At 35.7% G+C, this 16,621-nt stretch overlaps 1 protein-coding gene across 5 annotated transcripts in view; it reads right to left on the bottom strand.

Moving 5' to 3' along the window:
• Positions 1-16,621, bottom strand: part of LOC113403174 (actin-binding LIM protein 2) — a 69,252-nt gene that overhangs the window by 48,648 nt on the left and 3,983 nt on the right. For 4 of the 5 annotated variants that reach the window (XM_026643633.2, XM_064218753.1, XM_064218755.1 and 1 more), the window contains exon 1: positions 6,228-6,805. The exons of the other annotated variant lie outside the window; for it this stretch is intronic. In XM_026643633.2, coding sequence (XP_026499418.2) covers positions 6,228-6,432 — 205 coding nt within the window. In that variant the 5' untranslated portion in view covers positions 6,433-6,805. Of the gene's footprint in view, positions 1-6,227; positions 6,806-16,621 lie in introns of those variants that run through there. 5 annotated transcript variants of the gene reach the window in all.

Below are 16,621 nucleotides of genomic sequence, written 5' to 3' on the forward strand. Positions count from 1 at the left end.
GTTAAATTAAGTAGATTATAAAAACAAACAGAAGGTGATTGTACGTTGTTTTTTCTTCCATATAATATTATCATTTCATTCAGCGGACTTCGATTATAAAATTCCCCCCAAGTCTTTTGATTGCTCTGCTCTCACAATAAGATTCGATTTGTAAATGTGTTTAAATTGATAAAAAATAGACGGTAATATATATTACAAATCTTATTTAATTCGAGTCGGAAACGCGGAATGTTTTTTGTTAATTATAATCGATCACGATCTCGCATGATCCACGAAGATCTTACATAATGCGGGAGTTGACCAATAACAATATTGTAGTCAGTCGAGCTATTCTGTAAGAACGAAGTCGAAACCGAAGCTCGCCGCAGAACGCGAACGCGAGATATACGAAAGTGATATGCAACATTTACTATTTTTTTTGTGTACGAATAACAGGCTGCTAACCTCATGGAAATGTACGACTGAATAATATATCAATTATACAGTTACAAATAGTTTTTATTGACTTCTTTCATACAGTATTAACTGCATATAAACTATAATAAGCAAATCAAAAGATACAACAATTGACTCTTTGAATTAATTAGCTAGCTCAAGCTGATAAGCGCCCATTACAAGATATCAGTACAAGTGTTCATTTATACGATAACTAATAAACCTTAACCTAATAAACTCTTAACTTAAATACAAGTACCTAAACAAGAGCGCGTTATATAAATTGAAATATCTACGTGTAAACAGGTATATAACAATCACCGACGTTAGCTCTCAAAGTCGTTTAGTCTGATTTGATTGCGCAAGTAATGCCGGAGGGCGCTACCCGTGAGTAGTTTCAACTAAACGGATTCATCGCGTGCAGCTGCGGTTCGATCTGCGTTATCTGCCGGTGCAAGTGTATCGCTATCACTTTCGGATTTGGCCAGAACAATTATTTCATTATAAATTTATAAACTTCATCGGGTACAACGAGCACGTTCCGACGAATCACGTCTTTTTTTAGTAATTTCATTTCAACTTCCAAAATTTTTAAACTCATATTTGATTTCTGGAAGTCTGCTTCGTTAAAGTCAAATTTTATTTTTATTTGAATCTCTTTTAATAAAACAGAAGTCGACAGAGGCGATAAATTAGCGTGGTTATTTCGTTCGTCGACAAAAAGATCTGCAAAAACGTCGCAAGTCACTTCTCTTGCAGCGGAATCGTAAACAAGGGGCAAGGTGACTTCTGCTGACGTCATGAACCTTGACTCGAGACCATCGTATTCGTATGATTATTACCATACAATCGGATGTTAGAAGTAAACGCTTTTGAAGCAAGATTGATTCTCTTAATCGAAACTAAGCTACACTTGGTAGATTTATATTACGTGTAGATTCCGGCGTTCGAAGTCGGTTGTTAAACCGAGAAGCTTCAGTCACCTTTACCTTGACATTATCGAAAACTGATTACAGAGGCTGGAGGTCAACACTGTGTTTCTTCTATATTTATAAAAGCTATGACTAAAATCCTAAATTATAAACTTTAATAAACAGCCTTGTTTGTTACGCCGTAGCAAATAAAACTTATTAACGAATCCAATACCATCACAATAAATACACGAAAGAAACGTAATGGCATAAGAGGCGTTTCTCGTCTGAGTCACCTACTGATTATTATATTGATAATATATTAACAATAATTATAATACTGATACAGATTCAATTAATGGCCACATATTTACAACTGACTTTCATGATTATTTAAGATATTTACATTAACCTTAGCATTCGCATCATTGGGAGGTTGTAACAGTTGATAACTAGAAATCTGAACAGGAAATTATCACTTATATTCCCAAAGGTTTTTTTCCTGCACGTCATCATCATTTACTTAAGGAAAACAAAAAAGGGAAAACTTAAAATGTTTGTAATTATTTTTTATTAAAAAAACATAATCGTGTCTTTACTGTTCCAAGCTATTATTGATGAATGTAAATAGTGCCTAGCAACCACAATTTAAATTGGTGTATTCCGGCCTGAAAGGTGAGTGAACTACTGCCGTTACAGACGTAATGACAAAACGAAAACTATCTGACAAATGCAATGTTTATTTACCGTAAGGTTGTAATGTATTACACATTTTATCATATAGAAAGTTTAACTCAACTTAACATGGGTACGTATACTCACAAGAAAATACACCTGTCTTTGTAACGAAGAAAAATATGATGATGCTAGCTTAAAAAAAAACAATTTATACTGAAAAGAATTATGTTATGTTTAAGGTAAAACTAGATGATTTGAATATTCTAATAGACAATGTGTGTGAATCAGTTATCACGTGATTACACTTACGCACAACGCTGGAGTTATAATGATCTCCAATGCCACGACAAAACAATTATTGGCGCGAACAATTGGTTCACACAACTACAATTAGGTTACGACCTCTCAACAACTCTATCAATATCTGTATTCATTTCAAAGAATTACTAGACGAGATAGAGGAAAATAGAGTTTTCAAACCGAAAAGATTTCATGGAATTGAAGATCGTTCACTATCGTGATGAAACGCAAATCAAACCGATTAAAACTACTCTTTATTTCAGTAGGCTTTTCATTTTGCATCACTCAATTAACCATCACCATCAATATACATACATACAAAGTACATTATTTTCGAGTATCAAGCAATTATAACAAGACGTTTTTTTATCACCTACATCTTCTTAGACATTATTATTTAATTTGTTTATCATTGATTTTTTATAACTCGTACATTGAAATGAAACTGTCCGCGGTAAAATTAAAGGTTAAAATGAAATTTAATCGAATAATATAAACATGGCAGTAATCGATACAAATAAATATAGAATGAGATAAGTTACGAAATAGATCTTCCACATGTTATCACAGTAGAGCTAGAGAAAGATTGAAAAGCTTCTCGTATCAATTATGTCGCAATCTATGAATGACACGTCAATGTCGGCAGTTCGTTATCTGCGGCAAGCGTGTCTGTGTGTCATGTGTCTGTGTGCTTCATGATAATATTTGCTTTAACAAACAGAGCAGTTTGTTTTGTGCTAAAATTTTGTTTAGTTTTATCCGTATCAGATTCGGATTTAGAGTTTTAATAAAAAATATGATCAAACTTAACCACAAATTTTAAATTTAGTGGGTTTGGCCCGGAAATTTTGGTTAACAATTACATGAAAACTTGCATGAAAACCTGCCACATTTGTATCCACAACGAATTGTAACAACGTGATGTAATAAGCTCCGAAACTTCTTCTCAAAAAAATAGGAGGCCCTCTTTATACTAATAAAGAGCCTTTTACTTTTTATTAAAATATTGGACCTAATATCGAATAAACAGTTGTGATTAGTCATAAGAACACGCGCTTGCAGTTCAGCTATATCTATTAATAGACTTGAACTTACGCACAGGATGTCTATCCTCCCTTCCTCTCACACCTGGTAAAAACAACCTCCGACCCTTCATCTAAAAATATCAAACGTCACACTCTTACGGAAATAGTTCCACATAAACGGCTTTAATGATTGTCAGAACTGTTTAATTACACGAGACACACAATTGTATTTCATATAGTCATCAAAAAAGCATATAAATTACTTTGAATGCTTCAGAAACCCTGAATCTTAAATCAAACTGATGTAACGACAATACATAAAAAGAGAATTTAACCATATGCCATGGATTGCATATGGATAAAATGAGAGTTTCAATCGCAATCACTTCATAACAGGTCGAAATCTCTAATTTTAGAAATTGATTATAGCATAGTTTCGTTGCTCATTTGATCTCTTGAACTGCATTAATCTCAACAGTATGTAATAACGTTTTAACGTATCTACGTTTTGACGTTTTGGTAATTTATCGATGAATTGTAATAGTTACACTGTTTTCTCCCATTTCCAAAATTCAACCGCAGTTAGCGCCGCCGTACTATTACTAATTAGAGCATCCGGCGATTAACACCAAGTCGATGCGTTTTATACAATTTGCTTCTCCTGTGCACGTGCTGTCTGTTTAGTAAAATTATTTGTCAATGTTATTTTAATTTTATCAACTTTGAGGTAAGGTTTCATTGCATTTCTCACTTTTTCTTTAGAATTTATTTTTTGTTATGTTTTGTCATTTTTGTTGCTGATGTTGTTAAAAACGCATTTAATTTTTTTGTTTTATTATACATTTATGTCATTAAATTAAAATCGTTTTTATTCAATTTTACCTAAATATTTCTTAACACTGTCTATGACTAGACATAATACAAACTGTTTCCAAGTACAACTGAAAACTTACCCTTCTGTTTATTTTGACGTCCGTCATCTTAAACATTACCCTCATCAACATAATTTATTAATCAGATCTACAAAAAAATATTTAGCTTCTGCTTAATTTAACTTTTTGTGCACGTTATTATTCAGCGTAGACGCAGCTTAATCAGGACAATATAATACAACATTCAATAAGTTTGTAATGTCATCGACAGTAACTGTTTATATTAATAGACGTTCCCAGTCCGGTCACGCCTCGGTTTCACGGACACGTGATTGATGCCGTTTAAGAAAATACCATAAGAACAACATACACTAGTCATAAACAGTCTATAAGTGTAATTGAATTTAATAAAACACATTCGGTCAGGCAAAACAACCAATGAAAATTCAACGCGACCAAACTGTCAAATATTATTGATAGCATACTTAGAGACGTATGAAAGAGGAATTAGTACGAAAGTGGGCGATGATAGATCGACGATAATAGACGACTACAGTAATTAATTGCATCAGTATTCAAACATAATTGACGGCAAATAGTAAGATTACGATACGATTCAGATAAATTAAACAACAAATTGGTAAAAACTCCAATAAGCTTTCTTTTCAACCCATGAACGACAAAATAATTGCAACAATTGAATGAAAATATTGTAAACAAAACAATGAGATCAATCTGTAAATCACTCGGCACAGCATGCGCCAGAGGGAGGGAAGACGGAAAAGGTACCGTGCACTCCGACACGGCGCGCAGGAAATGAAAGGGCGTGTCGGTTCGAAACGAAAGCTGCTCCATTCGCAGTGACCAGCGCAGCAACTGCTCGACCAAGACGGTAATTTCTCGAGCAATTTATACGAGCGTGACGGACTAACTTTTGTATGCAAAATGCAGCATAAATCCCGTTCTGCTGTTTAACGATTCCACTGTAACATACAGTCACGCGCCGTTTGAATGGACTCAGTATTCGTAAACAATAATCAATGCAGTTATTGAAAGAGAAACACGAGTATTTTTGTTGTGACGACGATGTTGTTTTGTTTTTGAATAACTCTTAAATCGTTTACGTCTATTATTTCGGAATCGCAAAGACATCTTGTTCCTTTTTTTTCTTTTAACAACGAAAGGTAAAAATAAAACTAACCATGACTGTTTATGTGCTTACCAGTTAACCATCGCGTTGTTTCACATCATAGTAATATCTTATACGTACAGCGCTCATTAATTAACTTTGTATCTAAATGGCTCATTTGTTAACGTGCAACGTTTTAAGCTGCAATATTATACTTGGTGCGTTTTAATAAACGGCTTCTTAGAATAAGTGTAAATTCATTTTGGGAAACAAGATAACGATGTGATATTCTAAGAAATGTACCGGAGTGTAACCCACTCTAAACGACTTGTTATTACATTAACAAATTTACGACAATACCATTTTATAACATTCCTGTAAACATAAATGTCAATTTCAAGAAGAACGCTAACTAAATTAAATTTGAGAGCTCATTAGTATTCTTACAATAAATTGTAATGTTCGTTTCAAACCCGTTTAAGTAGTTCAATAAGAAGTATTTAGATTTGCTAATCATCGTTGAATTACTGATAACGATGAGTTTGAAATAAAAATATACCGTTTACACATACCGAATGCTTTGCACACAAGGATACATTATCTTGGCATACTGATAACGAGCATTAATTAGTATAAAAGAAAAATGTTTGATAATTTAGGTATTGCCAAGGTCGCTTATGATGTAATTTCAACAACAATAGACTTAAAATGTGGGAACTGAAAATGGTGAGAGATTTTATTGCCTCGCAGTCGTCATACGGGCTCCGTGTAACCTCTATAATTGAACAAGATGACATCACGATAGCGCAACACGTTGATAAGACCTGTTTCATGCTCATATTATTATAATTCGTATATTTATATTTATGAATCAAACCTTTTTTCGCTTGCTTCTCACGCTCCTTTTCCTTTTCTCTAGCCTTTTTCTCCCGTTTCTCTCTTTCCTGCTTTTCCTTTTCGAGTTTCTTCATCTCCTTCTTCATTTCCTTCTCGCTCTTCTTTGACTTAGTGTCGTCGATCTTCTCGGATAAAATAAAAGTACCCGTCTGTACCTTCGTATCCAACTCCTCCTTGGACTTCATCTTGTACGTTAAATTGTATCCACACTAATATTTCACACAAGGATAATGTAATAATAGCAACAGAATCCCGTGTAAAAGCACTTCGTTATTACCGGGACATTCGGCCGCCGTGAAAAATTTCGATTCGGCACAGATCGACGGCTTGCTGATAGTGTATCGTTTACGTACAACAGCCGGCCGCGATTGGCGGAACAGTATCGGAATTATCACAGACACGTTAGTATTCGAGACTGCGAAGCACGATAAATCGGATATCGATATACGCGTAGGCAGGTCGCAGCGCGCGGAGCACCGGTCGCGACGGAACCTTGGCTAGCACTGCGCCGGCTGTCAGCCTCGCCCTCGGCACTGAACGCGGAGCGGCGGCAGAGACGGTGCGCAAGCGACGCGTGCGATCGACAAACTCTATAAATAAAGCCTCACTTCCTATGCTATTATATAGAATCAGAAGACGATTTATGGCCATTGAACTCATGAAAGCTTTTCGCTATGAGTAACCAGGCAAAGTTTTCGCGTGACGATTCGCTGTGGGCTCTATTTACATAAATAAAATTAGTAACGTCAAGGTCAAGTGTCTGTATACGGTTGTCGTGATCAATCAATGCTAACAACTAATTATAAGAAATAAAATACAGGCTAAATGGACTTTCGATGTTTATTTCTTTTTCAATACTATTTATTTTAACATTAAATACTTTAATTTTAAGTACCTGGACGTCGGAGATACCAATTGACCAAATATGGTCGTGTTGAAAGAGTGGAAACAAAAAGTTGTTTCGGAAACCCAGGCGACGACATTCGGAGTCGGGCCCAATGAACGACGCCACGATTGGCAACAGGGACGTCCGGCTCAAAAACAATATAAACCAGTTGTATCATCATTTTGAAATTTCATTTTCCTTCCATGTGACTTCGATGTTTAAGGCTCGATACAAGTTCAGTAAGGAGACTCCAACAAAATACATACATCAAGACAATGATATTACATTCATTACACCATTGATAAGATCTCAACATCATGGTTTTCGTAAATATAAACTTATATTATTACTTTAATTTTTAAAAGATCTCTTAGACTTAACGAAACTCAATAAATACTACTACTTAAATTATATTACTTAATTAAAAATACATTATTTATGAAACGCGTTTTCAATGACTGCACCATCCACCTGGTATAGAAAAACTTACAATATATCTATTGTAATATAGTAATTAGACATACGTAAAGAAATTCATTCTCATTCACCTCCTATTGTCCTTTACTGTTATTGTCAGCTTTCTTATGCCTAAAATAATAATTGTAAATACATGTACTACAAAGTAGTTTTAATATTTTGAGTCAGAATCATATCAAACAGATGATTTTTTAAATATTTCTATTCTAATAAATTTTGTACAGTATTATTGATACAATACAATACTAGTTACAGAGTGATAAATCAGCAGCCGCTAATTATCGAAAACAAGCGTGGTCTGACATATCGGGAGCCAAAACAAGGGCGAGCAAAAAGCTGAGTTTCTCGGAGGGCCGTTGACGCGTGACGTAACGCTCTGCTGGACTCTGACCGCCCTGAGAAAGTGCAATTTAAGGTGGTTTCTTTATTTTCACTGGTGGGTTGCAACACAATGAACCCATACATTAAGATATTAACGTCATTAAATTTGTTTCGATGGAAAACTGGTTTCTCCATCGTGTTAGTATCTGCACATCCGCGCCAAAAGAGTTTAATTTTTCTTTTGCATGATAGATAGAGAGATTGTTGAGAGTAAAATCGTACAATAATATTATATTCGATACGGATTAGCCACACTGGCGAAGACTTGTATGGAACTATAATTCAACTAGTCCGTTTCTTAGTACAGGAACTTCCTGCTTTCCAATTTATATCGACTATATTTTCCATAACAGTGTAAGCCCATTATAATTGGAAAATTTACCGGAAGATAATCGCATGAAAGTTATGAAAGGGTAACCTGTCGGGCTCAGAGGCACTTCCCGGTCTTGCGGGAACTGATGTGCGAGAACCTGACGCTGACCACGTAATGGTTATTGACGGAAATGAAAGTATTTTGCCGCTATACACTGAACAGCATACAAAGTCTTGCGGCGAAACAACCGACCAAAGTGGGTTCCAAATATCAGTTTACGAGGCAACGACATGCCTCGTTATTTGATACATCTCAACCAATTTGACGTAGATGCTTTTTCTGCTTGACTAAACAAATGTAAATAATTGACCTCGTTCATTCTATTTGGAGGACGTTTAAGATTCAGTTCGGTACATCGAGATGTAGAAAGTAACAAAATATTGATATCATTATTCCAACAACTAGATCAATACCTTAATAATTTTAAACATATTGGCATAATAAATTACTATCGGCACAGGCGAAAAGCATTAACCTCTTTGAAGGCATTGAAGAAGATGATGAAACTGTACGCTTTATGTTTGATGTCGTAACTCGGAGAAACGCATCTCCGCATCGTAGTTGATGTAATACAAGAAATTTATTTTGCTTATTGAAAGTACACAAGAAACGCAAAGGTTTGTAATAATTATTAAGTACAAATTGATAACAAAGTAAGCGATGACATTTTAGATACACTTTTGTCTTTTCCGATTTTGTCTAATTTTGTTCAATCAATCGTTGCGGCTAATTCCCCACACGGATTAAAGTCATTTACTTTTTAACGACTATTGCCCATCGGTTTGACCCGTGTAAATGGACGTCCGTCGCACCGGTACCCCAAACATGGACACTTCCGGGATCACCGACCGTTGGGTCCCGACACATTTTACTGCCATCGCTTCAGTTTCAGGTCACTAAAGAACTGTCACAATATATTGATATTCAAATAATTTGTCGGAACTAATTGTCCTTCGTGCGTTCAATCGCACCTACTTTCTGAAAACGAAAATACACAATCTGAGAAGGAAAACAATATCGACGGAACGTTATGGATATCGACGTGAAAATAAAATTAGTCGATACATTATATATTATTGTTTATTGAATGAAGCTCAATTTAACAGTATTTCCATCAGCAAAACATCAACATAGTACGTAATAAGGATCCAATTAGAAGCGAAATGACTCAGAATTATAATGCTTTGAGCCGTTTGTCGTGACAGTTGGCACACATTCTCTAATCACAATATCCAACGCAGATTACGTTGACATTAGTGACGCGGAGACTAATGGATATCCGCAATGTAGCGGACCCACGTACGTTCAGCTATAGTGTCCTATAATGTGTCGGTCCGTTCTGGTAAGTTCCAAGTGATTATCTTATCGGTCGGTGTCGTAGAGACAGATTGCAAAGCGACCAATCGCCGGCGTTCATTAAACGTTAAGATACCATTAAAAGGTGTTACGGCTCGATAAAATTGTATTGCTCTGGCAAATTTCAGTCGAGTTTCAATACCATATAAATATAAAAAGATTGAAGTAACGGCTCCATCTCTATGCTTTAAAAGATAATTATATACGCTTTCAAATGAAAAACTTAATCCCACGCTCCAAGAGCCCAAATCAAACGATCGTCTGACCGCAATTCTTATAACAATCATGTTTATAAAACACCGAGCAAAAACTTTTCTATTTTTATCCGCTTCTAAATTTTACCTAATTTATTTAAAACCATAAAGGTCACAGATGGTATAATCTCACCAAACAAAAGGTATAAACACGGACGTGATAAAACTCTTCCGAATTCTACAGCGGATGGCGATGTGAGGCCTTTGACAAAAATAGACTCTACGTAGTTTGAAGAATATTCAGAGAACGGTATTCGATTGTAATTTTACAGGTTAAAATATTCATCTATGAAATATCTTTCGTCAATCCATATCAGGGCTGGCCCTGCCCTGGCTTTCCTGATCGATACTATTTCGATATAAGACTATCAAAATAAATATTTTTTGATAATGCTTCTTAAATACTTTTCAACAAACATACTCATTGTGTATTGAAGAAATATATTTTAAAATAACCTTCTGTTACATTCAACTACCCAAATTCAAACTCACGCGACAAATTTATAAAAAAATTGACTCGGCTTCATACGAATTTTTAATAAGGATAATATGTGATATTTCTATATACATAAGATAAAATAATAATTCTGCGTTTCGATGACTATAAAATCTGTACGCTAATAATTAAAAACAGGTTCGCAAGCGGACAATTGTCTCGTGAAGTACAAGTAGTTCGCGCGATAAGAATTAATTATTTAGTTAGATCACAACAGCTGTAATCTAAAGATAATGGTAGGTGAAACGTTTAATACAAATATTAAATAGTGTGTTTTTACTGATTCTATATCTTTGACGTCACAACTGATAACACAAACAGTTGAATGCAAGGTACATGACATATCAGGTTTAAAACAGGAGACATTGAGTTGCACCTTTAATGAATCTAATTTTATATTATTAAAATACTTCGCGGCGTATTACAAGTCCTGACATTTATTTGAAATAATTATTTACTAATTACTTGGTGGTTGAACTCGCAAGCACCTCTGCGTCGTGCCTATGTATTGAGACATACGTACACAGCACACGCGCAGCCTGCGAGCATTATAAAACACCAATAGGTATTTATATGGTCTTTGTATTGTGTCAAGCCCACGTGAGTTGCTCAACGGCGCGTGACCGAATTTGTATTAGAACGAATCAATAATCGGTTCTAAACGATAATTCCCAATACATAATCGAAGCAACTGCGGCATTTATTGCCAAATAAATTTTGTGACAAATCATTATGATTTGTAAAAATTAACAGAGTTCGTTGGTTTATGTATTGTTGCAGCGGTTTGTAAAGATTGACATTTACTTTAACGCTTATCTATTTTTGGTAAAGGTTCTGCTTTATAAGCCACGAACACAATTGCACCTTAACAGTTGTCATGGCAGCCATATATAACAATTAACCTGACGATGTTTAGAATATTAAAATATTCAGATTAGTTTAATGTATGTACATATAGCATACAATATATAATACAAATTGTATGTGTATGATATGTATCATATCACTTTAAATTAACGTAAAATAAACTTGACACAATTTAGAAAATTAGATTTACATTCCTGTTGTTAGAGGCGAAACATGTATGGACGTACCATGTGTTATTATTTCGTAAGACATCTGTGTCTCGTACCGTGCATCTCTTGTTTTAATTAAAGATAATTTTTTTTAAATCGGCACTTCTGTGATAAATATATACATTTTTACAAAAATAATAATAATTATTATTATATTATTATTAAATATAAGTTAATGTTAGCCGATTTTAATGTTTGTCTTTTAAATAGATCATTGTATTCGTAGAGAGTAATCCCATTTGAATTTAATTAACAAATACAGCGCTTTACAGTTGAATAAGGGCAGAAAATTAATGGCTCATCTCCCTTGTATGTACTCGTTAACTTCTCCGAGGATAATGTTACTATGACCTGTGTTGACCGACGTCGGCGTTAGCCTTGCTTCGCTTAGGCTCTGTGATCTATATTGATATGAACGTCGACTACTAAAGTAACATATATTCATAAACAATAATTATTGTATAAGAGTTTCGAGCCTTTCCTTGTGTTCATTCAAAATATTATTAAGTTTTTAATATAGGTGGTATTTAGTCTAATTACACACAAGCTTTTTTGTTCTCGTGCACATGACTTGTGCATGTTAATACAACATACATATAAAACAAAAATGGTCATAGTTTTAAACTGTAAGCTAGTAATCGTGGTCCCTAGCCCGCACGACATTTTGAGTGTTCGAATTAATCACACGCGTTTAGCGTTATTAATAGCTTTCGATATGTAACCGGTATGGCTTTGCTTCACTGCGATGCAGGCGCCGGCTCGCCTTCACCCACTTATTGAATTCGTTAACATCTGACTCATCAGCGCCCAACCCACTGGTGACCGATAAAAGCGGCCGCCATTAACTCGCACGTAACTTCACTTACATAATACGGAAGTTGAGGACGCAAGCGATCGGACGCCGGAGAGCGTTTTGGCAATAATTAGCCAAGTGCAATTGTTCTACTTCTAACTTAGATATTAGGTTACTTGTTATAATCGAATATTGCTCAATCTATCTAAAGATACAAAACTGCACATGTAACATTCTATTCGACATAGAGGCAGACATTTGGAAATATGGTCACGAGGACACCACGAGTTAGATATTACCGACGATGCTAACGACGGCCGTTTCTTAAGTACCAAGTAGCAAGTCGTCTCCTCTTCTTAATCTACTAAAATAAGGACGAATATTGTTGGCTGATAACAGATACATCATTAGTTTTAAAAAACACAAGACTGTATCTTATTAAAACTATATGCAAACCAGTGATTATGCATTCAGTGATCGAGCATCAGTTTGCAGCAGATAGATAGATTATACCGTAATATAAATAATGCCGAAATATTTGAGATATTGCTCTCGCTCTCGATTCAAAGGACCAAAAGAATTCTAATTTATCGTTCCATACATCTACATATAAAATAAACGATATACATTTCGTTTAATGCAACAGATTTACTGCTAACGTTATAATGTTATAAAAAGTTCTCGTAAATGTCTACCTGAACAAAGACTGAACCAAATTGTGACTATGTCTATGACATCCAGATATCACCGGCACTGTGAATCATCGTGCATATTTATCCCCAGAGAGACATCAGAGGATATCATAAAAGTCGTCGATCTCTACATTAAAGTCCACTCAAACTCAATAACGCATACAACTCGATTTAATTAACAATTGATTTACTCGCGCTGTTCGGGCTGAATACAAATTGCTTGATACGTTTCGTGTGCCGACATCCAGCGAGTTCATTGAAACTAGAAGAGATGAAAAGTAAGGTTTAAAGCAGATAGCTCCGTGACTAACGCATTTTAGATAATATCTCAGCTACTGTATGTAGAACTCCATAAAAAATAGTAAATACATATTTTTTTATAAAAAATAAAATAATAATTTAAAATTCGTGTAATGATTAAACTGTCATATTATAATATTGTTATCTAGAGCAACTGCTAGTCGTAAAAGCAGATGTTTACATTTACTTCGCTCGATGACTAATATGCGGTGACAATTACAACACCAACGGTGTTATTATCCATCTGCCAAACAAAACAGTTAAATTAACATCGTTAATCCCAATAAATACAACCACAGGAGCGAGAGTATCGACACGGCTTTGCTGGAAAAGGCACCGTCTAGTAAAGTGGTATTCTTTAATTGAATAAATAACAACATTTATTTAAAAAATGTAAATAAAGCTTCATATTTGAATGGAAAACGCGAGTCCTACAATCCCAAAGGTAGAAGTTCCTTGAAATCATTTTACTATCCTCATTATATTATACGAATTGTATGAAGATACCTTAAATCGTTGATAAATAAAAATGCTAATTATGTTATCTAGGGAATTTGTGTTATCTTCATCAATTTCATAGTATAATATAAGTCCCCAAGAAGTGTCCGCAAGACGGGACCGACCGACCGTCAGACATTTTACTATGACATATATGAAACATAAATTTTCCACAGCGAAAGCGTTGCAACTGTCGCATAGCAATATACACAAGTTAATCCTCGCTGGGCGCTGCTCGTGGAGCGATGACCACACAGTTATATTACCGAGAACAGTCGCACCAACGTTACGACAGAGCCGTTACGAAACTATTACCAATCGACAACTTAATGCACTTTTATGAGTGTTCATTCCCAGAAACGACATCTAACAACCTTCTTCTTTTTCATTTCATACAATTGCAAGAAAAGGAAACATACATTATAAAAATATTAAGAAAGTCTTTGTAAGGCTATCAAGGTGTTCGAATCAACACACATTGCTCCGGCTCTGGGCAGAGCGCTAAATACAAACAAGGGGAACAAGCAAAATCTGAATTAGCGCAGTTCCGTGTACCTTATAAGACGTTATAAAATACAGGAATCGCGCGGTGGGGACTCCAACGATGATAAAAACGTGAATGATTATAGAGGTGAAGTCTGCGACAATGGCGCTAATACAGTAGGGAACGGACGGCGCCGTAAGCGTACGATGTCTACCCGCGCAAATGGCTAACGACGGCGCACTCGTTTACCAACATTTTGTAATAATGTGTTCGCTTTTAGGTATTCGTTTTTTAACTAGGAACGACATAAGTATTATACTAATTGTATCGAACGCTAACAAAACAATGGTTGTTCTGAAACGATGTCAATTACACATTGTGTCCGGTAAGAATATCGAAATATCGAACGAAATGTAACAAAATTTCGAAATGTATTTCGCCAACGTCTTGCCCGCCGTCTAGTTAACAGCTAGTGTAACAATACACTCCGCGCACTCGACACCCGCCACCCGACACCCGACACCTCCGTGCCGCGCCAGCGCGCCGCTATGCCGGTATTACCGACTTGTGCCTTACGCCATGACTTATGGGCTGCAAACTCCTTACGATCCAAGTACCACCCACTACCTTTATATGAGTACTAAACACCACTGCTTTGTGTAAACAACTTTTACGAAGTCTGGGATGAGCTGACCGTATTGGCTTTTGTGAATATTAAGCAAAGTAAATAATTGGATAATAAAGTAATTTCTGCAATTATATAAAAAAGAGTATCTTTCTTTATTAAGCTAATAGTTTAAAAAATCACACGGTGTACTTCATAAAACGGGATTATGTGCAGAGTTATAGCGCAACACATCACCTCATATAAGTCTCACTAGCCAGCTACAAAACACGAGCACGTTTACTTCACAATCGTCACCTGTGATGGCGACCGTGTTATGTGGGTCACAGGTGCCCGAGCAACGGGCTTCCCGGCCGATCGCTCTTTGGTAGATCGCGGTAACCGCACACCGGCATCGCCGGGACAGTCGCGATAACCAACGGCCTGCATTCAAAACAGGCGTCAGACTCACAAACTAGACGAATTAAATCACTATAGGAAATTACTAATTTAAATTGTCGATTTTATACCCATATTAGAACCATGCCACCCGGCTTCGCGTTCGAGGTGTGCAATACTATTGAAGGTTCTATTGTATCCACTAGCGTTTACCACGGGGTGGTTCGAAATTTGAAACTCGACCCTGCGCCACTAGAACAACCTACCATCAAGTCAGGTCGCACGTTGTTGGGGCGGCGGGAGAGACGCGACGTATATAAATTTTACATTATTGATAAACGAGCACTTCACAAATTTACGTTTTTGCCTTTTTATAGATAATGTTTATTCATGCAAGGGAAACGCTGATCTACAAGACAACGACTGACACGCCACTTATCGAATAAGTTCTTTATGTATAGCTAAACACTTTAAAAGCATGATTATAGTTTTGTGGCAAGTATTACGAGTATAAAAGTTGTTGTGAAACTTAATGTTTACATTTCGTTCATTTTGCTTGGCTTAAATTGGCGGCGATGCAAATCGACCACCTCATTGTAAGCGGTGACCTTTGCACATTACCTCTACGTGTTGCTGATGAGTTAAACACTCTCTTTTACTGTAGAGTAATCGACGAAAGTGATCATCGTTGGATCGTGTATGACACGAACACACGACCTGTCGCGTTTAACGCGTTGGGAATTCCAAATCGTTAGCAGAAGAAAAGCGGCCAGTAGGACAATGACTCTGAAAAGTCGTCAATTCCTTCGTCCGCAATACATAAAGAAACAAAACCATATATATTTCAGTGTAAGACATTTTAAGCTGTAAGCGTGTACGTAAAGTATAAGTTATGAACATTAAAAAATATCTTGTTATTTATTTTAATATATATTTATTGAAATATACACTGGGAAAATGATTAAAATTAAATAAGTATTATAGGCTTTTACTTAAATTCGCACGTGTGGTCAAGTCTTGGAACTGAATTTTAAACGAGTTTGTTTTGATTTTGCATTTTGAAATTGGAGGCTTTGGGACAATCATCTATAGTATATACAAAATATTAAGATATATAGGAAGCATTACATTTGGCTACGGATTTTTATGTTCGTTTGTTTGATTTCTCGCGCTAATCTCAGGATCAATCAATTTCATTTTAAATAATCTTTTTGCGTTAGATAGCACATGTATTGGGGACGGTTATAGACTAGAATATCCCGCTACGAGTCGCACTCGCGTTGTACTAACGGTAACGCGAGTGAA

The sequence above is a fragment of the Vanessa tameamea genome, chromosome 24 (genome assembly GCF_037043105.1).
Source record: "Vanessa tameamea isolate UH-Manoa-2023 chromosome 24, ilVanTame1 primary haplotype, whole genome shotgun sequence".
Lineage (NCBI taxonomy): Eukaryota > Metazoa > Arthropoda > Insecta > Lepidoptera > Nymphalidae > Vanessa > Vanessa tameamea.